The sequence below is a fragment of the Haemorhous mexicanus genome, chromosome 19 (assembly GCF_027477595.1).
Source record: "Haemorhous mexicanus isolate bHaeMex1 chromosome 19, bHaeMex1.pri, whole genome shotgun sequence".
In the NCBI taxonomy this organism is placed as follows: Eukaryota; Metazoa; Chordata; class Aves; order Passeriformes; family Fringillidae; genus Haemorhous; species Haemorhous mexicanus.
The window spans coordinates 1,321,459-1,347,638 of record NC_082359.1 but is presented as its reverse complement, the minus strand read 5'-3'; the positions used below and the strand labels follow the sequence as shown (position 1 = coordinate 1,347,638).

At 52.2% G+C, this 26,180-nt stretch overlaps 2 protein-coding genes across 5 annotated transcripts in view; both read left to right on the top strand.

Annotated features, from left to right (window-relative positions):
* Positions 1-631: 631 nt before the first annotated feature.
* IQCD (IQ motif containing D) lies at positions 632-6,766 on the top strand. The gene is made up of 4 exons (XM_059863466.1): positions 632-1,599; positions 2,797-3,030; positions 5,239-5,310; positions 6,392-6,766. Exons 1-4 carry the CDS (start codon positions 1,012-1,014, stop codon positions 6,662-6,664), a joined length of 1,167 nt encoding a protein of 388 aa, XP_059719449.1. The 5' UTR covers positions 632-1,011; the 3' UTR covers positions 6,665-6,766.
* A 1,565-nt stretch (positions 6,767-8,331) lies between these two features.
* The window catches only part of OSBP2 (oxysterol binding protein 2), a 97,603-nt gene continuing 79,754 nt past the window's right edge, over positions 8,332-26,180 (top strand). For 2 of the 4 annotated variants that reach the window (XM_059863125.1, XM_059863124.1), the window contains exons 1-2: positions 8,332-8,655; positions 16,144-16,221. In XM_059863125.1, the coding sequence (XP_059719108.1) occupies positions 8,390-8,655; positions 16,144-16,221 (344 nt within the window). In that variant the 5' untranslated portion in view covers positions 8,332-8,389. The remainder of the gene's footprint in view (positions 8,656-16,143; positions 16,222-26,180) is intronic. The other 2 variants (XM_059863127.1, XM_059863126.1) reach the window with 1 other exon arrangement.

Genomic DNA, 26,180 nt, shown 5'->3' with positions numbered 1-26,180 from the left:
TCGGGATCGGGACCGGGATCGGGACCAGGATCGGGATCGGGACCAGGATCGGGATCGGGACCGGGATCAGAACTGAGTGCGCTGCAGGGGTGGAGGCCGCCTGGGGCCGGCATCCCCCAGTAACCGACTCCTGAGACACCCCGTGCAACCCCCGGGATGCCCAGGGCCGCTGGTCCCACAGACCCCCCGGATCCTCCCGTACCGACCTCGAGCCGCCCGCCCCTCGCACGGGGTCTCCCCACCCGGCATCACCGCCCGACCTCTGACTGTTCCCCAGTCTCTGGATCCTCCTGCTGTCCCACACCCACACCGAGGGGACACTCCACTCCCTGTCCCCATCTCCTCCCCTCCCCTCTCTCCTCCTCTTGCTCTGTCCCTGCCAGTCCTGCCAGATCCCCTCTCCCTCCTCCTCCCTCTGACAGGGACAGCCCTGGAAGGGTAGAGGTTTCCCATAGAGGTTTCCCACTAGGAACCCTACCCTTCCCTCCAGGGTGGCCCCAGGGCTCTCCAAACCCCTCTCCACACCCCTCTGGGGACTGCAGAGCTGCAGCTTGTGCTGCTCTACCTCAGCTGCTACTCAGAAGCTGTTGGGAGCTTTCCCCCCACCACCGTTCAAAGCCAGGAATCTATCACCCCCTTCCCATGGGTGTTTGACAGCTGCTCTGGGACAGAGACCAGCTCTAATCTACAACCCCATGTCCTGACCCCCTGCCCAGACTCAGAGAGAACTCCAGGGTAATCTCAGACTCTCATGTTTTCCCAAATTACATCGTTTCTCTAATGCTGTCACTGTGTTTTCCTTTTAGAGAGAAAATCCAAGAAGGGAGATTATGTGACAGCAGCAGCACAGGGACCTCCATTTTCTCCAGAGTCTCACCCTGTCTAAGAGCTGCCGTGTCTTTGCTCGACCTCAACCAACCCAGGCCACTGGTGTTTAAGTGAATCCATGGCAACAGAGGATCCAGCTACATTCCAAGCATCCTCATGAAGTAAAGAACCTTGGTGAAGGGCATGGCAACTCCAAGGAAGGCAGGGATCCCATTAGGTGTCATGAAGGTGTTAGATCCACGCCAGCTAAAGCCTGATAGCACGGAGACAGAAAGAATCCTAACTGTCTTAGATGAGACCATTGTCAAGCTGGAGATCACCAGGTTGATCCCACGGATTACTAGCTCCCTGGACAGGTATGCAAGGATGCTGGGACCTGAGATCACAAGCAGCCTTTTGGAGCATCAGAAGCTTTCAATGGAAATACAGCACCTGCTCACCAGCCCTGGAAATGCGAAGAGCCTGAGAGCTGCGGAGCAACGCCTGAAATGCTCCCTGAGAAACATCCTGAGGCTCTTCCTGGCCAACCCCTTGCTTTACCACGGGCTGAAATTCGAAGTTCGGGTGAGAGAGTCACCAGTTGATGTGTTCATCAAAGCCTTCATGGAGTTCCGGGACCTCACGCTTGAGAGGCTCCTGACCACTCCTGATGAGGAGAGGGAAATGATTCAATTTATGAAAGACATTTCCCTCCTGGTTGAAAAAAACACAGAAATTATCTCAGCTCTACAGGGAGAGCTGGAAGGAGTCATCCAGACTCGAGATGAAGAGGTATGACCTTGTGGGAATGTGTTTTCCAACCAAGTGGAAACTTGCTTTTTACTGGAGCAAAACCTTGCTAACTATAAACTGATCCCTTTATTGCTGTTCCTAAAGGGCAAGCTCCAGAAATCCTTTCTAAATCAGATCAAAAACTTAATAATAATATTTTAATTGTAAAATATAATGAAAAATGTGTATTGCATGCTTGATTTTTCTAAATTCAATCTTGGCATGTTTTGAAGCTGTTGTCACTAGCCAACTTAAACAACATAAGTCGCTGAGTTCCAGAGGAGTGGCAGGACTGGCACAAACTGCTGTGGTGGTATCCTGGCAGGGTGACAATGGCAGCTGCTTCATTCTCTGCTGCCGAAAGAATGAAAAATCATTACAGGGAGAGATTGCTCTGATTAAAATCCATTTTTAATATTTGCTCTGTCTTCACTCTCGCTTAAAACCAATGTTTCTGTGACTCCCGACTCTAACAGCTGCCTCGGAGCATTTGTGATTAATCAGTGATTATACAAATTACATGAATCTTTAATTTTATCTGCAGCTGAGGTGCAGATAATCGACTGGGCACTTCCCAGGCACTTTCCCAGCTTGTGTACCAAGCCCAGAGCTTCTGACAACAATCCTTTGTTTTCTACCTGGGTTTCTCTTTCTCCTCCCTGCAAGAGGGGTTGGCTGAGAAGGTTTTGTCCTGCTCACTGGTGGCAGAGCCAAGGACCTGCTTTCCCCTTTCCTTCTGCTCCCTGGAGTTTGGGAATCGAGATTTTTATGTGCAATTTGGCAGCTTGTCCAGGACACGGGGAATAAATCTGTTTCACTGATCCCAGCTGGGGATTTCCCTCCCTGAGCTGTGTCCCCTAGACAGTCACTTGGATTCAGCCCTTGAGGGAGTCACAGGGCTACTCCAGGGAATCTGTTTTGGCTGCTACTCAGGTGGCAGTGCCAGTGGGGCTTGGGATGGTTTGTTCTGTGCCTTTACTAACAGGTCCCCAGAGGAGCCAGGGGAAGGTTTCCAAAGCTCCTGGGTAAATCTAACTCTTCCCTCAGCTGGCAGTGGCAGGGTCTTGGTGCTACCTGAGCTGGCCCCTGGGGGTCCCTTCTTGGATCTCCTCCAGCTTCGCAATGTTTTTTCTTCTCCTGCTCACCTTATGCCTCAGGGGCATTTCCCAAAGGTATTTCTCTTGTTTTCTGGTCTAGGTTAGCAGGAAGGACAAAACAATCGAAAACCTCAAAACCACCATGGAAGATCTGGCCAAGAACTGCAAGGCTGACATCCGGCTGATCATGAAGGAAGGGGAAAAGCAGAAAAAAGAGGATGAGGAAGCCTCCCAGGAGAGGTGTGCCAGGATGAAGCAGGACATTCAGCGCCTGGGAACACAGTTCAATGCACTGGTGCTGGAGCACCGAGCCTCAGAGCTGGTTCTCAGGAAGGTAAAGGGGAGGAGAGCCCTGGGCAGGAGGTTAAAGCCTTTTTACAGAGCTGTCAGCTCTGGCTGCTGCCTGCTGCAAGGAGTTCCTTGGTCCCTGCTTGTTCCTGTCAGGATACACATGGTGTTTGTCAGAGCACACCCGCCCTGTCCTCATGCTCTGCTGATTCCAGTGGAAAGCAGCCCTGCAGTGACAGCAGGGACAGAGCTGTCACAGGTCCTGCTCCTGCTGGCTGCCTCGGCTCTGGGAACACCTTCCCACTGAGCTGTGACAGCGGGCAGGGCTCAGGGCAGCCAGGCTGGAGCAGGACACGTGTGAGAGAGTGACAAACCAGGGATCTGCTGTAGGGGCAGCAGAGCAAACAATATTGGCTTGGTAGAAGGAATCTTTTAGAGCTGATTTATTGTTCAAGGTGGAATGGAGCTGATGCTGAGGGCTCATCAGGTCCTGCTCTGCCCAGCTTGGCAGAACATACAAACCAAGGAGTCAGGCTGGGCTGAATGGGGGGGAAATGTAATTTCATAGAATCACCCCAGAATAGTTTGGGTGGGAAGGGACATTAAAGCCCATTCAGTGCCACCCCCTGCCATGGCAGGGACACCTTCCATTATCCCAGGCTGCTCCCAGCCCCAGTGTCCAGCCTGGCCTTGGGCACTGCCAGGGATCCAGGGGCAGCCACAGCTGCTCTGGGCACCCTGTGCCAGGGCCTGCCCACCCTCCCAGGGAACAATCCCTAATTCCCAATATCCCATCCATCCCTGCCCTCTGGCAGTGGGATCCATTCCCTGTGTCCTGTCCCTCCATCCCTTGTCCCCAGTCCCTCTCCAGCTCTCCTGGAGCCCCTTCAGGCCCTGCAAGGGGCTCTGAGCTCTTCCTGGAGCCTTTTCCTCTCCAGGTGAGCACCCCCAGCTCTCCCAGCCTGGCTCCAGTCCCTGGAGAATCTCCATGGCCTCCTCCGGACTCTGTCCAGCAGCTCCAGGTCCCTCCTGTGCTGGCCCCAGGGCGGAGGCAGCTCTGCAGGTGGGGCAGAGGAGCAGAATCCTCCCTTCCCTGCTGTACATGCTGGGGGCTCAGCCCAGGGCTGAGGGGGTTTCAGGGCTGGGTCAGGTGCAGCCCTCACCCAGCAGCACCCCAAAGTCCTTGTCCCCAGGGCTGAGCAGATACAGGAGGAGGAATGGGACCAGCAGGCAGGCTCAGGCCCCTGCAACAACAGCTCTGCCCCGAGCAGAACACACTGGTGACACAGAGAACTGAGAACTGTAAAAAGAGCATTTTCCTTCTCATTTTGCTCTTTTTGAGTATTCTCTCCAAAACAGTGCAGCCTCCCATGGGCAGGAAGCCCACGTGGTGATGGGGCATCTGTCACTCTTGCATTGGGCGGTACAGCTCAAAGGGCTGGGCACTGACAAAACATCAGACCCAAGTTAGAGCTGCAGTACAGGCCCCAAAATCTTTGGCATAGGGGCTGTGTCAGGCAGTTCCTGCTGCAGTTCCTGTCACAGCAGGACTGCTCAGCTCATTCCAGCACCCCAGCAGATGCATTTACTGACCACAGAAGCCTCCTTTCCTCAGCAAGTACAAGTTGTACTTGTGGTCTAAATAGCACAGGTGGGACCTCATGATGGCCTGGGAGCCCTTGGGCCATCCTGGGGTAGTGCCACACAGGAAATGGAGCAGGAATGATTCCACAGAGCACACATCCAGAGCTGGAGGTAAAACTGCCCCAGACTGTACAGGAGTACAGCCACTGTTAAACTGTTTTACAGCCAGAAAGATCTCTTTCTTCTAAAAGGCATCATCTTCTGAGTACTCTCTGTCCCACATTCATGTTTTGCAGTTCTCTTGTGCTTCAGTTTCAAGCTGGTTGCCTCAGTTTGTCGATGACTTGCCACATTCCATCAGACATGTTCATTTCCTCCTACAGAAAGCAACTTCCAGGTGCTGCTCATCCCCCCAGCTCCATGCTGTAAACCCAATAAAGCCCTCTGGAAATGTCCCAGGAGAATCCTTAAATCAGGGCAAACCACGTATGTGTCAGTTGAGGGAAGCTTGTCACAGGGAGGAGGTGAAATATTCAGATATAATGATGCTGTGGCTCAAATACTTAGATATAATGATGCTGTGGCTAAAAGTTTCCCTGTTTTCTCACTCAGGACACTCCTTACCAGGCCTCAGATGTCTGCAAGGATCTGATCTTGTTTTGTCTTTCAGGAAAAGTGCAAAGCAGAGAAGGAAATTCAGATATGGGTCCAGAAATACGACACGGACATGACAGAAAAACAGGTGTTGGTTTTAAGTGCTTTGCTCTGCCATTAAGTGATTTGCTTGGGTAGATTCCTGTCCAAAGGGACGCATGGCTCTTACCCAGGAGACCATGGAACTGAGAGGCAGTTCTGCATCCAGGCAAACCTACAGGAAAGGGATCTTTGTCCTGCCTGTGTGTCCAGGAGTCCTCTGCTGCTTTGGCTTTAGGAGAAGTTGCATCCACTAAATCCCGCAGTAAATCCCACAGTATCTGGGGGCAAATGGGTCACCATGTTCTGTCTGGGATGTCCACCTGATGCCAGGAAACAGGTTTTTCAGTTTTGCTCCAACCCTCAATCCTCATGGCCCTACCTGGTGTCCAAACCCTGCTCCTGTTCCTGCTGAATCTTTGGGGGATGTGCTGGGTGTTATGAAACTCAACAGCCTGCCCCCAGCTGAGCCATAACAGGCTCAGGGTCACACCAGCACCCCCAAAACGTGCCTCTAGGAAGAACCTGGGGGCTTTCCTGTTCTTGCAGTACTTATGGGATTGGACAAAAGCTGCTGGATTCCTTACAGAGCAAAATACAGGGAGGGGCCTGAAAGCTGCTGCTAATTGTAAGGAATGATCCCACGTCAGATGTTTAATAATGGGATTATTTTGGTTTCCTGTCCCTGGAGAGGCAGGAGCCCCATGTTTGGGGCAGAATTTGTCAAGGCAGACCCACCCCCACAATGACAAAACATCAGACCCAAGTTAGAGCTGCAGTACAGGCTCCAAAATCTTTGGCATAGGGGCTGTTCCAGGCTGTTCCTGCTGGAGTTCCTGCCACAGCAGGGCTGCTTTGGAGAGCTCAGCTCATTCCAGCACCCCAGCAGATGCATTGCTGGTTCTCCAAATCTTCCATTGTGCGTGGGAGCATTTTTCAGGGGAGCATCAAGGGGCCCAGCATGTCATGAAACTCCCTGGGTACTGGGCACATGCCTTCCTTTTGAGTCCCTTTGGAAAGGGTCCAACCAGTTGTGATTCCATGGCTTTGGGATGGGTTTCAGAACCCTCACCTGGGGATGTGGGGAGGAGCTGCTGCCAGGCTGTCCCTGATCCCTGCTGTCCTGCCAGACCACATATGATGAGCTCCAGACTGTCTACAACGAGGAGAAGGAGCAGTTGTCCCTGCTGATGGAGAAACACGCCATGCTGCTCCAGGAGTACACCCAGATTGAGGAGGAGCGCAGGATGCTCAAGGAGAAGGAGGAGGAAGCTGCACGGGAAGAGGCCAGGAGGAACAAAGCTGCCACCTGCATCCAGGCCTTCTGGAAAGGCTATTTGGTGCGGTCCATCTACAAGTCAATACTGAAGAAGGGAAAGGGCAAGGGCAAAGGCAAGAAATAAAGCCCTAAATCCATTTTCTCTCCCTCGCAAAGCTGCTGTGTCTGAGCTCTTCCAGATAAAGGCATTGACAATTGTTAAGGTTGGAAAAAGACTTTTAAGATCATCCAGTCAAGCCAGTACCACCATGTTCACCAGTAACCCTTGTCCTCAAGCGTCACATCCACATGTTTTATGAACACTTCCAGGGATGATGACTCTACCAGTTCACTTGGCAGTCTGTCCCACGGCTTTAGGACCCTTTCCATGAAAAAAAAGTTTTGTTAATATTTAATTTAAACATCTCGTGGCACAACTTGAGGCCATTTCCCCTCATCCTGTCACGTCCTGCTTGTGTGGATTTGATAGCTCACTCCTGACTTTAGGGCCCTTCCTTGCAGCCTCCCTTCCCTGGAGAGAGCAGTGGCACTGGTGAGGCCCCTCTTCAGACACGGCCAAGGAAGGTGTGTTCCCTTCTTGGCAGTCACAAGACATACTGGGATCCATTAGACTTTGAGAAGTTGGCAGCCATGTGGATAGTTTGGGGTGTAGTTACATCAAGAAGGACATTCCCTGTCCAGATAGACTTCAGTTCCCAAAAACCTATTGGGAGTTAGGAATTCCTCCCTGGGAGGGTGGGCAGGCCCTGGCACAGGGTGCCCAGAGCAGCTGTGGCTGCCCCTGGATCCCTGGCAGTGCCCAAGGCCAGGTTGGATGGGGCTTGGAGCAGCCTGGGACAGTGGAAGGTGTCCCTGCCCATGGCAGGGGGTGGAACTGGGATGAATTTTAAGGTCCCTTTCACCCTAACCCATTCCATGGCTCTCTGAAAAGCAGCCTTTGGAGTCCAAAGCCCTCTCAGGCTGTTGCAGACCCAGGAGTGGCCCCACAGGCTGCCTCAGTGTCCCTGGTGCTCCTGCCTGAAGGACTCTCCGGGGAGGAATGGCTCACCCAGCTGCAGAGGGGCCGGAGCTCAGCCCAGAGCAGCACGTGGAGTGTCCTTCACCTTCGGAGCTGCCCAGCCCAGATCCCGAGACTTGGAGCCCAGTGCACTCTCTTGAGAATTCCCAGGGCTGTGGGAGCCTCCTGAGCCCCTGGCACAGCTGTGGCAGTGTGTGAAGGTGATGGCTGAGGATAATGGGATCAGGGGGATCAGAGAGGATCAGGGAGATGAATGAGACGTGATCTATGATGGGGGGGAGAATGAAGAGGAGAGGATAAAGGGGAAGAAGAAAGGGAAAAGGAAAGAAATAATGAAGAAGGAGGAAAAAAGCTGGGAAGAGAAAGGGGAAAGGGAAGAACCCTCAACAGACATGGGAACATCCGGCCAGGTGGCACCTGCCACAGGCCTCCACACCCTGTGGACAGGCACCTCCTCAGGCACAAAATTCAGGCCCGTGTGCTGCTGGAGGGAGCAGGTGAGAGGGACAGTAGCATGGGGCTTCTCCTCCTAGCAGGGGAGGCAGCATTCGGGAGGATTATTTACGGGAAGATTTACATGGAAGAGTTTTTACCGTCCCCCCCGCCCCAGCCCCCTGGCATGAAATGGCGGCGGGGGGCCAAAATGGCGGGGGCGGGGTGAGGGTGGGGGTGGGGGCGGTGCCGCCGTTCCCGCCCCGCCGCCGGGGGGCGCGCGCCTCCGCTCCCCTCCCCGTGGGGCGGTCACGTGGCGGCGGTACCGCCCCCGCTCGGTGCGGACGGGCCGGGGCCGCCCCGGGAGCGGCGGAGCCTCGGCCGGGCCCCGCGGGGTCTATGGGGAAGGCGGCCGCGCTCTGCGGCGGCGGCACCCGCGGGCTGGTCTCGCTCCTCAGCGCCGTCCCCTGCCTGGCCTGCCACGAGCTGCCGGCCATGAGCACCGAGCCGGGCGGCCGCGGCGGCGGGGGCCCGGCGGGGGGAGCGCCCGCCGCCCCCCCGGGTTCCGACACCTACAAGGGTTGGCTCTTCAAGTGGACCAACTACCTGAAGGGCTACCAGCGTCGCTGGTTCGTGCTCAGCAATGGGCTGCTCAGCTACTACAGGTACCGGGGCCGGGGGGCCGGGCAGGGGCCGCCGGGAGCCGGGGACGGACCGCGGGGACTGCGCTGTTGCATAGCGAAAATCGCCTCGTACTGTTTAGTTTGGGCTTTTTTTCCTCTTTTAAAGCCAAACTCGGGTTTGATCCTGCAGCGTCGCGGGGGTCCGGTGGGGGCAGTGGGGCCCCGGGATAATGGAACGCCCTGGATCTCCCATCCTTCTCTCTCTCCATCCCTCCGCTCCTGCTGCAGCAGCTCCGGCTCCTACAGCTGCCCAAATCGCAGCCTTCTATCCAAACACCCCAAACCCTCCTCCCTTAGCTGTGTAACCTGCTCCTGCCGTACCCTGCCAGAGCCTGCGAGTCCTTCCCGCAGCGGTGCCCGTGGCTGCGGTGGCAGGGTGGCCTGGGCTGCTGTGCTGGGAGTGTTGGGCTTGGGGCGTCAGCCCCGGCTGGGGCTGCGCTCCTGGGGCACGGCAGGAAGCTCCAGCAGCTGCTCCCGGCCGTGCCTGGCTCCCGGCGCTGTCTGACGCGCTGGGTTTGTGCAGACGGGCTGTGGGCTCAGCGAGGAGCGTGTCAGACACCCCGAGGCTGAATCCAAAGTGGTGTCATCTTCGTAGCTTCTCTTGTACTGCTTGTCTCACTTGAGTGGTGAAAATACAAATGTGGATGTTGGTGTTTTTATCCTCCAGGAACGTGTGCCTGTGTATGGTAGGAGGTGGAACGACGGGAGCTTTAAGGTCCCTTCCCACCCAGACCATTCAGGGATTCTGTAATTTGGATCATGTTTGTTCTTGTCACTTGGAACACAAGTGCTCTTGTCATCCTCAGTGTTGTGCAGCAGATGTTGGCTATACTTCAGACATGGACCCAATCCTGAATATTAAAGGTTAAAAGCTTTATAAAATAGTAAGTCTTTAAAAGTGCCAAACCCCCCGAGACCAGAATTCTCTATAAAGGTTATGCCAAAGCTGTTTTTCCTCCCGACATAAAGTTCATCAGCTGATTTCCTCTCAGCTCCAGCTGCTGACACATAGGCTGAAGCAGATTGCAGAGCTCCAGCTCCCTGTCAGATGTGAATATAAACTCTTCCAGCTCTAAGAGAGACCTGGAACTTGGGTCCCGGGGTCAGACTACAGCAGGTAACAGTGCAGAAGATAAATGATGTGGTTATCTACTTAGAGGTGTTGAAAACTCTCAAAGAACTTAAGCCAAACAACCTCCCCCCCAAAAAATGTAATTACCTCTCAGTAATTCAGCTAATTTACTGTAATCCTTTCTGGAATGCCTTAACTCTGTTCAAGAAGGCCGTTGGAGTTTAACACCCCATTTGTAACCATGTCAGAATCTTATTTTTGTGTGTTGATGCCAAGTCTGTCATGAGTTAACAAGTGGTTTTCTTCAACAATTATTTTAGATGGGAACAACCAGGTTTATTTCGAGACCATTTGATCTGTTTTAGGCTGAAACAACAAACAGAAACACCCAAGGAAATTATTTTGAGCTGCATGTGAAGGAGTTGAAACTTTGTGAAGCTTTCAGGCAGGGCAGACCTTCAGCAGCTGCTTGGGGAAAAGGATGCTGGAGGATTTTGTGCTTCTTTTCATCTCTGGGCTTGATGACAACTGAATTAATTTGGTTGTGAGTCAGGAGTACAAAAATACAGTGCAGAACACGTGGTGAAGTCTTTCTTAAGTGGAGAAAAGCTTCCATGGTACTCTTCAAAACCAGCGCTCTGAAATAGTGGCTGTGTCAGCTTGAATTGCTTATCTGGGAGCACTCCTGGGAGACAGTCTGGGGTGAAAACTGGCAGTTCTGTTTTGATAGGAATTCTAGCTCCATGACAGGAGCCAGGCAGGTGTCAGGCTGCTGCCTGTTCACTGAGAAAGAGCATATATCTATATTTGTCTATCTACATATATTCTATAGAGGTCTCTGGCATTCTGAGAGTCACGGGTCCTGCTTTCTGCTGGCTCTTTGTGCTCAGCCCAGCTTAGCAGGTCCACACCAGAAGTCTCCTTTCCTGCCCTTGCAGGTGAATTGCTGTGCTCTTCTTGTGTTGTCACCTTTGTAGCTGCACAGTCCACCTGATTTAGCTGTGGCTGCTCAGGAGTAGCTTTGTAGAAGCTTCATTTTGCTTGTCTGCTAAAATCATCTAAAGTGGGAAGGCTGCCCTGTGGTGCCCAAGCTGCCTCCTTGAGTGGATTGATTTTGTTCCAGGTTGAAGCTTTCTGTTGCATTTGGATTTCCTGCCTCTCGCTCTTTAGCTTTAAAGCCCAGCCTGTCACGTTGCCTGGAGGATTTTGGTTTGCAGAGCTGAGCTGCTGAAATCCCGGGTGTCCCCTTGGTGTCCCTGGAGGTGCTGGTGTGTGGGTGGGTGCTGGGCCATCCTTTGGAGCTGTTCTGATGGGTTTGCTCCAGCAGCCAAGTGTGATGCCTGTTTGCTGCCCAGTTGGTTTCACAGGGACAGTTTGCTGAATTAAAGCTTCTAATTACAACATTTTTTCCCAAATGGAGCATTTAAAGCCTCCTGTAGCTTTGCTACATCGATGAAGACATCAAGTCTTGCTGCCAGGGAAACTTCATGTGCCTTTGCTTTGTATTCCCTCCTCTGAACCTGTGAAAAATAACAACTGCTGAGGAATTCTGGAGGAGTTCCTGTGCAGTACCCTCCTCTGGAGGGAGATGTGTGGGTTTAGGAAGTTCCTAAAGCCACAGCAATATGGTTGGACCATTTTACTTGCCCTTGATTGGTCCTCCTTGGTTGTTTTTGACCAAGTGTTTTGGCTGATTCAGTGATGCTGGCGTGGGAAGGCAGTTTGGGGATGCAGGACTAGTCTGCTTGACTTGCTAATGATCCAAACTCTCTCTCTGAACTCCTCTTGCAGGCTGCCACTCAGATTTATCATTATCTATAATTAGCGGCTCTGTATGGGAGAATCTAATCACCTTGAACAGATAAGTGTTTTCAAGGAGATTAGAGAGGATCTTCAGGTGAGTATTAATTCATTGAAGACTGGCGTTGGCTCATGTGACCATGGATGCTCCCGAGTGTTGTGTTCTTCCAGCAGCTCCTTGACCTTTCTAAGAGCTCTGGGATGTGTTGGCTCCTCTGTGGGATGGGCTGGAGCTGGGTTCCTGTGGGTTGGGTGTCTGGAGGGCCTTCAGCAGTGCTTTGTGTGGGCACGGGGTGTAATGATGAAAGCAATGACAAATGGAGAGGGGAAAACCGTGTTATTGTTGGGAAGGGAAAGGCTTCTCCATCAGGCAGCATTAACTCCCTTCTTTGAGCAGTGATGGGTGCCTAGGGCACTTTAGCTGTCTTGTCTGGGTTATCCTGCAGCTCATTTCCCTGGAAAAGCTGTGTTTCACAGAGCAGCATTCTTCACCAGCTCTGTTTATCCAGCAGTTAACTGGTTGGCATCATGAGGGCTTGAGCACAACCCAGAGGTATTTTCCCTGTTTCTTGTGCTGAGACTTCACTGAAAGCTGAGGAGGGGAGTTCAGAAAGGAGCTTGAAAACCACTGCTGATGATAGAGATGTGGGGGGTTGAGGGAGCCCAGGTGAGAGCTCTGGGAGCCTCTGATCCGAGTGTTCCCCCAGCACTGCCAAGGCCACCACTGACCCATGTTCCCAGGTGCCACATCTACGTGGCTTTTAAGTTGCTCCAGGGATGGGGACTCCAACACTGCCCTGGGCAGTTGTGCCACCCTGACCACCCTTTCCAGAAAGAAATGTTCCCAGTATCCACCCTGAGCCTCCCTGGCACAGCTTGAGGCTGTTCCCTCTCTTCCTGTCCCTGTTCCCTGGGACCAGAGCCTGACCCCCCTGGCTGTCCCCTCCTGTCAGGAGTTGTGCAGAGCCACAAGGTCCTGTTGACCACCTCCAGCTCCCTCAGCCGCCTCTCATCACACTTTTGCTTCGGCCTCTGAAATCTCCAAGGTGTGAGCTTGCAGAGCCTCTCCAGGCCCCTCTTCCAGTGTTGGACCACCCTTGGAGGGGAAAACTTTTCCTTACATTTAGCTTGTACATGAGAAAATGAGGCAACATGCTCTCCTGGAATGATTTCTGTGACACCCTGTCCCTGTGCAGACAAGTCCTGGAGTGTCTGTGTCTCTTTGGGTGCTGGAGCGTGCAGGTTTCCAGGGCAGCTCTGCAGCTCCTGGTGACTTTGAGCTACTTGTTTTTAAACAGTGATGAATAATTGGTGTTCCCAGTCAGCTTGTTTTCCCATGGCACTCTCTGGATCCATATGGTGCTTTGCTGTTGTTCCTTCTTATTTGCCCATTCTGGAGGCAGCTCCTTGCTGTGCTTTGTCCCCCTGGATACTGTGCTGCCACAGCTCCCTGGGGACACTGCATATCCGCATGGCGCTTGAGGGGTGCCATGGGGTGGGGGGGAACGATGCTCTTTGGGCTGCTGGTTCCAGGCTGGGTTGCTCTGCTCCCAGTTAGTGCTGTGGGGGAGGTCGGGCTCACTTCAGTCCAAACAGCAACTGCTGCTGACTCTGCAGGAGGGTGTGAGACAGGGATCTTATCCTTAGGGATGTATCCATCATGGCTTGGTAATTAGTGCTGGCTGAGGGGATTTACAGCTGTTGCCTGGTTCTGTTTGCTGGTTGCAAACTGTGACAAGAGCCATGAACCATCTTTCTTCTTTATTTCTATACATATAATCTTCATTTGAGTAGATGGGATGGTTGTCATCCCTCATCCCATCCCTGCAGGTGTTCCAGGCCATCCTGGACAGGGCTTGGAGCAGCCTGGTCTTATGGATGGTGTCCCTGCCTACGGCAGGGGAGTGGAACCTTTAAGACCCCTTCCTACCCAAACCATTCCATGATTCTGTACTGGCCAAGTACTTAATTTGATGTAATTGTAGAAGAAATAACTGGTTTGTCTTGCACAGAGCTAAACTGTGAGGGGGCAGAGCACTCTGGGTTTGTGTGGAAGTACAGCAGCCTGTGCTGCTGTCTCCATGTGGGCACGTGGGGATCCCTCAGGTAGCTTGGCTCCCACGGCAGTTTTCACTCCTGGAGCTGTTGGCAGGTGGGAGGGCGTTTATGGGCTCAGCTGCCTGGCTCCTTACCTGAGTGAGGTGCCTGTTAGTCCTTTCTGGTGTTCCCTGGTCCAGCTTCCATTGCTGGAGCACACAGTGGTGTAGTTCTGCTTTGCTGTCCCAGGCAAGGGCAGGGGGTCTCTGTCCAGCCCTGCATCTCTCCCCCACAGTGCTGGAGCTCCCTCAGCTCTGCTGGAGTAGGACAGCAGGGGCTGTGCTGACCTTTAGGAGCAGAAATTGGCGTGGACTGGCCCCTGCTCCAGGACATCCCTGGCTGTGCTCAGCCCTGGAAAACCCTTGCCAGCCCTTGGTCTAACTGCTGTCATGTTGCTCCAGGAGCATGATGGCTGTCCTTTGCCTGCAGAGGTGACTGGCATCACCTGCCTCTTCCTGCAGCTCCACTGCCTGTCTTTTTTCCAGGGAAATATGTATTCAGCTCTGACTTGGCTTGCTCCAATTACAGGTTTAAGTTGGTGCTTGTATGGCCTGTCATCCTCTGTACCCACAGTGAGTCATTGAGGAAGGAGCTAATCCTTCTTGTCAGGAGTATTGTGAGGAACCTGCTGTGCTTTTCCATGCAGCATCCCTTGTATCCTGCCTCATTTTTCCCTGAAAAGGAATTTTCAATCAGTGCAATGTGCTCTGAACTCATCTCTGAGCGACGATGATGTTCGTTATCTGTAGGTTGAGTTATGCTGCAGCAGGTCAGACTACTGAGCTTCTCTATATTTTGTGCTTGTGTATCAGTTGTTGTAGCTGAGTAACTCAGCCTGGTAATTTTAGGTGCCTGAAGTGTTATCGGTGATATCAGAGCCCTCTGCTCCCTGTAGGTCTGTTCAGCTGATGGCAAACAGCTCAGGTTGTCACCCTGAAATGTGACTTGTCTCAGCCTGCTGTGAGGAGGGCAGGCAGCATCCTGGAGATTTATCCCTGCATAAGATAGTGCTTCCAAACCTGAGCTAGCTGGGGGTGTTAAATATCCCTTCAGGTCCTCATTATACTGTTCAATTGTTGTAGCAGTTCCTACAGCACCATGGCAGGGATCTTTCTACACTTTGCATCAGCCTTTGTTTGGTTTCGCTCAAAAAGCTTGTTTAATAATTAATGACACAACATTCCCGTGTCTGCTGGCTGGGGCTGGGCTGGAGGAGGGCAGAGCTGGATGTGAGCGTGGTGCTGGGGCAGTGGTGCTGACTCACAGCCCTGAGTGTGAGCGTGGTGCAGGGCTGGTGCTGAGCCTTGGGCTGCAAACGGATCAACGCTGCAATTAAACATGCAGATGGAAGTGTGGGACTGCGTGTCAGTGGAGCTCTGCCATGAAAGCAGAACAAATGGGAGCAATCTCCTCTTTTGTCCCCTTCCAGGCACTTGGGATTTGCTTCCCCCTCTGCAAGCCAGGGCTCCTGGCAGGGCTGTTTTGTACCTGCCTGTGCTGTCCCCAGATGATGCTGCTCCTCGCTGTGAGCATCGCTGCAGGCATGGAGCTGCTCACGGGTCACATTGTGACACGGCTCTGATGGAGCTGCTGCTGTGTCAGCGCTGTTGACTGTGGCCAAACCCTTTGTCACCCCTGTTTTCCCTGCCCTTCCTTTCACACCAAGCTGTGTTAGTATCCACTCTTTCTTGCTTTTTTTTATTTTTATCTAACTCTTCAAGGCTATTTCTGCTTTGAATCACGACCGGATAGATGTATGTCCCTGCAGTGACTCAGGGGGAGGTGCTTCACTCCCTAAAAATAGTCTTAATCCTCCAAATCTTTCTGGATGAGAGCAATGGCTGGGCACGCGTGGCTGTTTAAAGCAGCTTCTGCAATGCATGTGGGGGTAAATATGGTGAAGTGGGAGTCAGTGCCTTTCTCTTTTCCTTCTTTAACACAAAGCAGTGATTCTTAATCTGTTGTTAATAGCTAGAGCAGGTTTCTTCTAGGAACTTTATAAGAAACAGAGCAGGAAAGTGTTGTCCTTGGGGCCTGCTGGTTGTGTATTGCTGTCGTAAGATCTTCTCACTTCAGGCTGGTTGGTTGGCACAGGCACCTAAACACCGTGGCTGGGTGGGCTCTCAAAAACAGTGAACTCTCCTTCCCATGGCACAGCCATGGATGTGACAGCCGGGCTGGGTAGCCTGGATGGGAGCAAAGCTCCTTTGGGGAGTCCTGTGGCCTCCTGGTGCTGGTGCTGTTGAGGTCCATGGTTGGTTTCCTCAGGGATGCTCCCAGAGACGTGGGGCTGTGTGTGCTGTGTTCCAGTGCGCCGTGTTGCTGTTCCCAGCTGACTTGGTGCTTTGTGCCTGTCACTCACCCCAGCACAGAATTAGAGTATTTGTCACAGCAGCAAATATCCATGGCAACTAATTCCTTAGCTCTGGAAATTTTGATTTTTGAAGTTTCTTTTTTCCTGTGAAATGCACAGGGGTGGTTCCACAAACTTTTTTTTTCAGGTCTTCTGCAACTGTCAGGAGTGGTGGCTCTTCTTGGAAGCGCTTGAAAAATACACCGGTCCCAGTTCGGAAGATGGGGTGAGTTTGGGTGGATTTGGCTGGAGCTTGGACATGGATGACTGGGATGTACTCATGGCAGTGGGACACAGACATGCCCCTCCTCTCCAGGACTATGCAAGAGTGGAGACCACAAGATTAAAGAAGCAGATTTTTGTCTTTGAGATGTGCAGCAGGTGGGGGTGGCAGCTGTGCCGGCAGCTTGTGAAGAGCCAGTGAAGGTGTGTCAGGGGAATTTTAGGTTGGACTTTAGGAAAAGGCTCTTCCCCCAGAGGGTGCTGGGCACTGCCCAGGCTCCCCAGGGAATGGGCACGGCCCCGAGGCTGCCAGAGCTCCAGGAGCCTTTGGACAGTGCTGCCAGGGATGCCCAGGGTGAGATTGTTGGGGGGTCTGGGCAGAGACATGTGGTATTGTCTACAAGGGTCCCAGGATGAGGGAAGAGAGGAGAAAGTTGACTCCATGTATCAGAAGGCTTGATTTATTATTTTATGATAGAGAATATATTAAAACTATACTAAAAGAATAGAGAAGAGGATTTCATTAGAAGGCTAAGCTAAGAATAGAAAAGGAATGAATAACAAAGGTTTGTCTCTGACCGAGACAGTCTGGGCAGGTGAACTGTGATTGGCCATTAATTAGAAACAACTGGATGAGACCAATCACAGATCCACCTGGTGCATTCCACAGCAGCAGATAAGAATTGTTTACAGTTTGTTCTTGAGGCCTCTCAGCTTCTCAGGAGGGAAAAATCCTAAGGAAAGGATTTTTCATAAAACATGTCGGTGACAGGGACAGAAGTTGGACTGGATGATCCTTGTGGGTCCCTTCCTACTCAGGGGATTCCATAATTCTGTGTTAAGTGTCAGCCTTTTGTTTGAAGCCCTTTTTTGGAGGAGTCCAGGAATGCTTCGGTGGTGCCTGGTGTCAGGGCTGTGTTCTCCAGCAGCCCCATCCTTTGTTCTTGGAAGACTTGAGACCTTCCATCTTTTTTGTTTCCAAGCATGCACGTTCCTGTGACTGATGCTGGGTGCTGTTTATCCCCTGTTTATTATTCCCAAGTTGCTGCTGTGGTGTTTCCCAGCAGGGCTTGTGCAGCAGAAGGTGCTTCAGGTTTATAGTGTGTGGTCAGGTGGAACTACTCTATGGCTTTGTTTTATCCCAGCAGAGTTTTCCATTCCTTGTCAGCTGGGTCTCTGTGGTCTGTGCTGGGGAGAGTCTGCTTGAGGCTCCCTGGCTTTGCATCTCTGCTGGGATGGAATTTTATAAGCAGGAGGAAGAGAGTGCTCAAACTAAAAGTCATTTTGTGATGGTACAAAGGTGACAATCATCTTAATACTGCATCATTTACATTTGGCACACAGGACACACTGTCAGCTCCCACTTGGAATTGTACACAACGTGCAGGGCTTCCCAGGAGCTGGGGTGGTGGTGGTGCTCTGGTTAAGCTGTATTGTCTTGGGCATTGATTAGGAGTACGTATAATTTGATTGGTTTTGGTAGCTGTGATAAGATCACAGTTCATTAGTCACAGTATTTGCTGTGTAATGTGGTTATTAATGGGTGAGTGCCCTCGCAGCCTGGCTCTGGGTGATGCCAAGTGGAGCAGAGAGGTCACAGGTCTGGAGTTCAGAGGGACTGTGTCAGGCTGGAGCAGCAGGGTGATGGGAGCTCTGTGATGCTCAGCAGAGGCATTGCTGCTGGAGGTAGCTTTGCAGAGGAGCCCTTGGGGACAAAAAGGTGACCAGAGGTCGTTGGTGGCTTTGGTTGTGTTAGCAGAAGTGTTGAGGGAAGAGACTGTCCCCTCTGCGCAGCAGAGGAGTGACCTGGGGTGCCCTGTCTGGGCCATCAGTCTGGTTTGGGGCCTGCCAGGATGGGGCTGGAGCAGAGGAGACAGGGAGACCCACAGCTCCATGGTGGAGGGTGTGAGAGGGGACAGAGCCTGTCTCTGCTTATGGCAGGGTGAGGCACAGGGCTAGGAGAGCACGTGGGAAATCCTGCATGGACACATGGAAGCATGCTGGCTTTGGAGTGAGGACTGAATACTGGGACAGGGATCTGGAGAGGTGCAGGAAACTCATGGCTGTTCCAGCTGTGGATGAGCAGGGTCCTGAGCAGCCTTGTCTGGAGGCAGACGCTCAGAGCAGGGGACTGGACCTGAGGCCTCCTGAGGTGCCTCCCAGACACATTTCTTGAACCATTCTATGATTATTTGTGGCACTTTTTTGTGAGTTTGCCTTCAGCTTTCTGGATGCTGATGGGGGATGAGGAAAAGCCATGTCCTATCTATGGCTTGTCCTGTCAGTGCCAGGGGAGCCCTGGTGATTTCTGTGTCTGAGCCCTTCAGGCTGTTTCACAGAACACCCTGCACTTCCATGGCACTCTGAATTGGTGGAGGAGCTGCCTGACACTGGGACAGCCTGAGGATTGGCAAGCCAAATGTATGGGATTATCTGTGCTTTACTCCTCTATCAGGCTTTTATCTGTTAAAGCTTATTATAAGTACAGTGTTTTGCTGCAACACTTGGGGAGGCAAGGACCTGGTGGTGTTTCTGATCCTTTTAGGATCAGGGCTTGGCTTAGGAGCTGATGGACAGGAATTTTCCTATTTTTTTGCCTGTGCAGTCCCTGGGATGTCCCAGTTGGGTGCTGCCCTGGAACTGTTTTCCCAGGAATCTGCATTTTTTTGTGGGTAAACATTGAGTGTGCACTGGGTGAGGCATCTGCCTCTCCTTCTCTGTCCTCTTCCTTTTCACCACCAGGAAAGAAGTAAAAATTTCTGCTTCAGAGTGGAAAAACCTATGCATGCAAGCTCCTTGGAAATGTAGTTTTAAATTTGAAAGTTGACTTGTAGAGGTCTGGAAATTTGTGCTTTGTTGCTCTGTAACAGGCCTCCTTACAGCTGCAGACATCCAGCCTGGAATTGTCTCTTGTAAGTGCCTTGAGAGGCTGCAGCTCTGTATCTCAGCACAGATAAGGTTTGTCATTACTGGATTGGATTGAATTCTGCTGCACAACTGCAGCCCTAAGGTGCCTTTGCAGTGCAGGAATGAAACCTCTGGCTCCCCATAGCTGATACTCCCCATTTTTGGAATATTGTAGCTTAATTTAAGCACAGAGCCCATGCAGTGAGAACGGGATTGATCCCATCAGGGTTTGTACAGTTGATTTCCAAGTGCACAATGCCTGAACTGGCTTAGTGGTTGTGAGAGTCACGTTCTGCAGGCAGGGGAGGCTGAGAGCTTTACTGAGGAATCCCTGTGGATGCTTCAGGGAAGCAGTGACGCATTGAAGGAAGCAGTGGGATCGTGGTGAGGAGCTTCTGTGGTGCCAGGCCTAGGGTGTCACAGGGTCAGGCTGGGGGGGGGGGGAACAAAATCTTCAATCATAGAATCATGGAATGGCCTGGGTGGGAAAGGACCTTAAAACCCATCCAGTCCCACTCCACCTCCCACTGTCCCAGGCTGCTCCAAGCCCTGTCCAGCCTGGCCTTGGGCACTGCCAGGGATCCAGGGGCAGCCACAGCTGCCCTGGGCACCCTGTGCCAGGGCCTGCCCACCCTCCCAGAGAACAATTCCTGCCCAGTATCCCATCCAGCCCTGCCCTCTGGCAGTGGAAGCCATTCCCTGTGTCTCGTCCCTCCAGCCCTTGTCCCCAGTCCCTCTCCAGCTCTTCTGGAGCCCCTTTAGGCCCTGCAAGGGGCTCTGAGCTCTCCCTGGAGCCTTTTCTCCTCCAGGCTGAACAATCCTAAATATTTCAGCTCTAATGTAGTGAGGTTAATGTTGGCAATTTGGTCCAAGGTGTTTCCCTGAAGATTTACAGTTTCTGTAGTTTTAGGAAGGACAAATTTGTAAAGTAGCTAAAACACCAATATTAAGTCAGGCATTGCCCTGAAGTGAGGCATCCTCATGGGTACAGAGGGAATTAGAGTTTTCTGTTTGTAAAGGGAATAAGTAGTGAGCCCTTTGTCCCATGGGGCAGGGACACAAACTCCACTATTAGCATTAGTGTAGCTTTAATTTCCAAGTTCCAAATATATCATTGCCATTCTACCATATAATAGACCATTATACCATTAGATGTAGTCTTAATTTACAAATTGGTTTATTTATGGAACTGCTGATTTGATGTAAACCCAGCAGAGGCACTTGGGACGTGCCTGTGTGGGATTAGTGCAGTCCTGTGGTGGCAGTTTGTGGGGACACATCCTGCTGCTGCACCTCTGTCCCTTAACAGGACCTCATGAGAAGTGTTTGTGCCATGCCAGGTCTCTATAAAAAGAATCTGCTCCCTTGTGCAAGTGTTGGAGTCAGAACAGCTTAGCTTAAGTGAGCCTGGATGTGATGTGATCCTGCTCCCTCACTTGGGAAAAGGGCATTGTGCTGCTTTTCACTGCTCTGTGCTCCTTCATATCACAGAGTCATGGAATATCCTGACTTGGAAGGGACCCACAGGGATCATCCAAGTCCAGCTCCTGGAATATGTTCCTATGGGAGAATTCCCTTCAGTGGTCTGGCTTCTGTCCCCTCTTACACCATTTTTTAAATCTCTGATAACATAAAAATAGATATAAAATTGAAGGTTTAAACCTGCTTTTCTTTCCGCAGAAGACTGAGGAAATAAAATTGGGTAAAAAAAAACAAAACCAGAGAGTTTTCAATCAGTTTGGTGGATCCTGAGAAGAAAGGAGGAGGATGGTCGCAGCTTTATTTGTCCCCTGCATGAAGTCCTGCTCAGGAAAGCAGCTGAGCACTGGGCTCCGTTCCTCTGCAGCTCAGCTGGCATCTTCCTTCTCTCTTGGGACACTTCCCATGTCCTCCCTTGTGTGCTTTGGGCTCCTTTGGTGGAGTCCTTCCAGCTCCTGAACCTGCCAGGGTGAGACCCCCAGGGCTGAGGGTCCTGCTGGAGAGACAGGCCATGAGCCACTGCTTGGAGTCATTCATGGATGCAGAGAGTGGCTTCTAGGCCAAGACTGACTGGCCTTTTATCTGTGTAAAAATTTGTATAAATAGGTGCTCTTCACCACGTGGGAGTTTAAAATTGGAGAGCAGCATTCATCTGCCTGCTGTTGGCTGGAGAAGATGAAAAGCTCTGTAAAAGCCCTGGATTGCTTGTGGTGCTGGCTGCACTTGTGGTGTTTGTTTGTTGTCTCACACCTCACTGGGAGTGTGGATCACTGCACGGATCCTGCTGGCACACATGGCACATGTCTCTGCTTCTCCTGTTTTCCTGCACTGGCAAAGCAGCCAGCCTGTGTGTGGTACCTCTGCTTCCCTCCTCGGGTGGCCTTTGTCCTGAAGAGCAGCCAGAGCCCTGCATTCTGTCCCAGCAGTCTGCTTTTGCGGTGTTGGAGATGCAGGGGAGGAGGTGTCCTGTGGAAGCGAGCATTGCATGCGGCTCCTACGGAAATGAAAGATGCTGAGGGCTAAAAATAAACCATTCCCAGCCCTGTCCCTTTGACAGGAACTGCTGGACACAAGCTCTCGGGAATGGAGGCTTCTCATGTCCTCTAAGAAGCACCAGGGCCTGGGCTGCAGTGGGGTTTTGGGATCTGCTGGCACAATCCTGCTGCTTCCCAGGAGCCTGAGCAGCTGAGGGGGTTGTGGAGTTGTGTGGCCAAGCAATGTATAAAATTGGTGTTTTTCTCATGAAAAAACAACAGCTACAGAGGCTCGAAAAGAACTGGAGAGGGAGTTCAGACAAGGTTCTGGTGTGACAGGACAAGGGGGAATGGCTTAAAGTTGAAAGAGAGTAGATTTAGATTGGATAGTAAAAGGAATTGTTCCTTGTGAGGTGGGGAGACCCTGGCACAGGCAGCCCAGAGCAGCTGTGGCTGCCCCTGGGTCCCTGGAAGTGTCCAAGGACGGGGCTTGGAACACCCTTGGCTAGTGGAAGGTGACCCTGTCCATGGCAGGGCTGGCACTGGATGGGCTTTAATGTCCCTTCACACCCAAACCATTCCATGCTTCTGTTAAATGCTTTGTTCCAGATATCAATCCTGTGCCTTTGAGAGCCCTAAACCTGCTCACTCTTTGCTTTTTCCATACTCTTCCTCACTCCTGCTGCTCTCTGACTTCTCCAGTTTTTTCCAACCCATTCCATGATTCTGTGGATTGCTTGTTTGCCTTTGTGTGTGCAGCAGGAGCCCCTTGGCTTCCCTGAGTGGCTGCTGGAACGAGAAGGAGTGACTTTGGATGAAGTGCTGGTGCTGCTTTTGCGGATGTGAACCTTTCCTGCGTGGAGCAGAGGGGTGGGATGGCAGATGGCTGTTGTGGGGGGTGTGAAGGGGTCCTGTGCAGGGAGATGATGGCCTGGCTTGGCTGCAGCCAGGGCAGCACAGAGAGGTGAGAGTGAAGGGCAGGACTCGGATTGTGCTGAAACAACTGAAATGTTTCTGCATTGAAACCTCTGAGCATTTATTGCACCACACAACTTGTCTTGCAACACAATGCACTGAAATAACACAGAGAGTCTGGGCTGAGCAGTTGGGAAATTAGCTGAAAGCTGCAACTCATCCTTGTCTACGTGTGAGAGCTGTCCCTTGTGAAGGTCAGTGACTTTGCCTTCCCTCTTGGCTGTTCCTGGTAACCCACAGTCAATATCTGGAGGGTTTTTGCAGAAGATGTGCAGCCCTGAATGATCCCAGAGCGTGTCTTGGATGAGAGATTTATGGAATGGTTTAGATTGGAAAGGAGTTGAAATAGCATCTTGTCCACTCCTACCATGGGACACCTTCCACTGTCCCAGGTGCTCCAAGCCCCGATGCCCAGCCTGGCCTTGGACATGGCCAGGGATCCAGGGGCAGCCACAGCTGCTCTGGGCACCCTGTGCCAGGGCCTGCCCACCGTGCCAGGGAGCAATTCCTGCCCAATATCCCATCCATCCCTGCCCTCTGGCAGTGGGAAGCCATTCCCCCTTATCCTGGCACTGAGACTCAGTGCAGGAGGACGTTGGGTCTCCTGTGAAGCAGCTGGGATGTGCCAGGCCTGTCCCCAAGCTGTTGGCCAAGGTCGCTTGGGCACCTGCAGGATTTGATCCAAAAACACCCTGAGCCCCAGTCATGGCCCAGTAAATGGTTAACTCTTGATTTCTGTTTTAAATAAAGCTCTTGGCATCTTCAGCATCTGGAATGCCAGCTGCCAGCATTTTTTATTTTATGGGTGGTGTTGTAAGGGATGGGAAAGGTCTTGCACTGTGCCACACTGCCCCTTGCACTCACGCTGCTGCCATGGTTTGCTGTGCTGCTTGCATTTCCCTCTGTTTCCTCAGTTCTTACAGGAATCCTGCTCTTCCCAGGATTGCTGACCTCCACACTCCTCAGGAGCGTGTCCTGCAAGGATCAGCTGATGGTTTCCTGGGTAGTGGAGGTCATGGAGGCACCTTGTATGTCGTAGTCAAGTTCATTCTCCCTCCTGCTCTCAAGCAGTGATTTCCTGGAAGCAGGCAGCTGCCTGCACTGCTCACTGCCCCAGGGGTGACTGCTCCCAGAAGCACGATATGCTGATTGTGGAGCTGAGCATGGATTTATCACAGAATAAACTTGTGGGTGGTCACAGGAGGCTGCAGGAGTTGCTGCTGTTGGGTGTTTGCCTTGAGCAGAGGCAGCTGTGTGTCGTGTTCAGGGAGAAGATGGAACTGGAGGAACCTCTCTCCATATCTGCACTGGACACACACCTGGAACCTGCCTCCACATAAACCTGTAGCAAAGTGGTTGTTGAACTGAGGATTTCATAGTCAAGGGCTAAGAAGCAACAGTTCAGCTTTTAAATATGAAGTTTTATCTTTTTTCTCATGCCTTAAAATAGAGGAAAATACGTATTTATGCAGCCATGTGGGCTTTGCATCCAGATATCTATCCTCAAGGAATATTTCATCCAGAAGGAGATTCTGCATCTAGATATGTATCCCTAAGAAATATCTCATCCACACAGAGATCCTGGGCTAGAATTGAGTGTTGTTTGAAAACTGGCAAGAAGTCAGGAGCATGATGATTTTAGAGTGATGTTTGAGGTCACAGACTCTATCTCATATGCTGTCTCTGAGGGAAATTTATTGGCTACTGAAAACATTAACATTGACAGTAACTTGCAGAAAAGAGAGATGCTTACAGCATGGAAAAATTCTTGGAAGTGAGCTTTTCTACCCACCCTCAATCTCTGAAAGATGGGATAAGTCTTGTACTTGAAGCAAATACATCCCTAAAGTCTGTAGTCTGGAAAACCAGGATTTTTTAACCAGTCTGAATATTGTAAATGAGACAGGAATTGATGGTATAGGAATAGAAATTGGGTTTTAGTGTTGACTCTGTGTGCCCTGTGTGCTATTATGTCCTTGGCTGTGGTGGTGAGAAAAAACAAACATGAGTTGACTGTGGCTGATCTTTATGCTGATCATTTAACATAATTCCCAAGGGCTGAAGCACCAGTACAAACGTGAAAGCAGAGGCTGTAATGAGAAAAATGACTGCTTGAGGCTCTCATCTGCTGCAGTGCATTTGTTTCTTGTGTAGTAAAGAGCATTTGTCAAATGAACCTTGTGTGTGGTCACTCCTTTTTCTTGCTTAAAAATGAGCCACCGAGCTCGTGAGTCAGGCCTGGCCTAGGTCTTGGATTATCCTGCTGGCTGTGGAGGTGATGAGATCTGGACCAGACCTTCCATGACTGATGTGATATCACTGATGTGATAAGCTCAGCAGAAGCTGAAAGTCTTTATGGGAATTTAAATCTCCAGCTCTTTGGCATTTTAGTTTGGAAACTAAAGAAAATAAAAAACTGGGGTGACTGGGGGGTTTCCTCTGGCATTTTTGGAAGCTCCATGCCCAGAGCCTGGCTCTAGGAGCCATTCCCAGCTCCATGCCCAGAGCCTGGCTCTCGGAGCCATTCCCAGCTCCATGCCCAGAGCCTGGCTCTAGGAGCCATTCCCAGCTCCATGCCCAGAGCCTGGCTCTAGGAGCCATTCCCAGCTCCATGCCCAGAGCCTGGCTCTGGGAGCCATTCCCAGCTCCATGCCCAGAGCCTGGCACTAGGAGCCATTCCCAGCTCCATGCCCAGAGCCTGGCTCTCGGAGCCATTCCCAGCTCCATGCCCAGAGCCTGGCTCTCCCAGCCATTCCCAGCTCCATGGTCAGAGCCTGGCTCTAGGAGCCATTCCCAGCTCCATGCCCAGAGCCTGGCTCTGGGAGCCATTCCCAGCTCCATGCCCAGAGCCTGGCTCTAGGAGCCATTCCCAGCTCCATGCCCAGAGCCTGGCTCTAGGAGCCATTCCCAGCTCCATGCCCAGAGCCTGGCTCTAGGAGCCATTCCCAGCTCCATGCCCAGAGCCTGGCTCTAGGAGCCATTCCCAGCTCCATGCCCAGAGCCTGGCTCTCGGAGCCATTCCCAGCTCCATGTCCAGAGCCTGGCTCTCGGAGCCATTCCCAGCTCCATGCCCAGAGCCAGGCTCTCAGAGCCATTCCCAGCTCCATGCCCAGAGCCTGGCTCTCGGAGCCGTTCCCAGCTCCATGCCCAGAGCCTGGCTCTAGGAGCCATTCCCAGCTCCATGCCCAGAGCCTGGCTCTCGGAGCCATTCCCAGCTCCATGCCCAGAGCCTGGCTCTCGGAGCCATTCCCAGCTCCATGTCCAGAGCCTGGCTCTAGGAGCCATTCCCAGCTCCATGTCCAGAGCCTGGCTCTAGGAGCCGTTCCCAGCTCCATGCCCAGAGCCTGGCTCTGGGAGCCATTCCCAGCTCCATGGACAGAGCCTGGCTCTAGGAGCCATTCCCAGCTCCATGCCCAGAGCCTGGCTCTCAGAGCCATTCCCAGCTCCATGCCCAGAGCCTGGCTCTCAGAGCCATTCCCAGCTCCATGTCCAGAGCCTGGCTCTCGGAGCCATTCCCAGCTCCATGCCCAGAGCCTGGCTCTCGGAGCCATTCCCAGCTCCATGCCCAGAGTCTGGCTCTCCGAGCCATTCCCAGCTCCATGCTCAGAGCCTGGCTCTAGGAGCCATT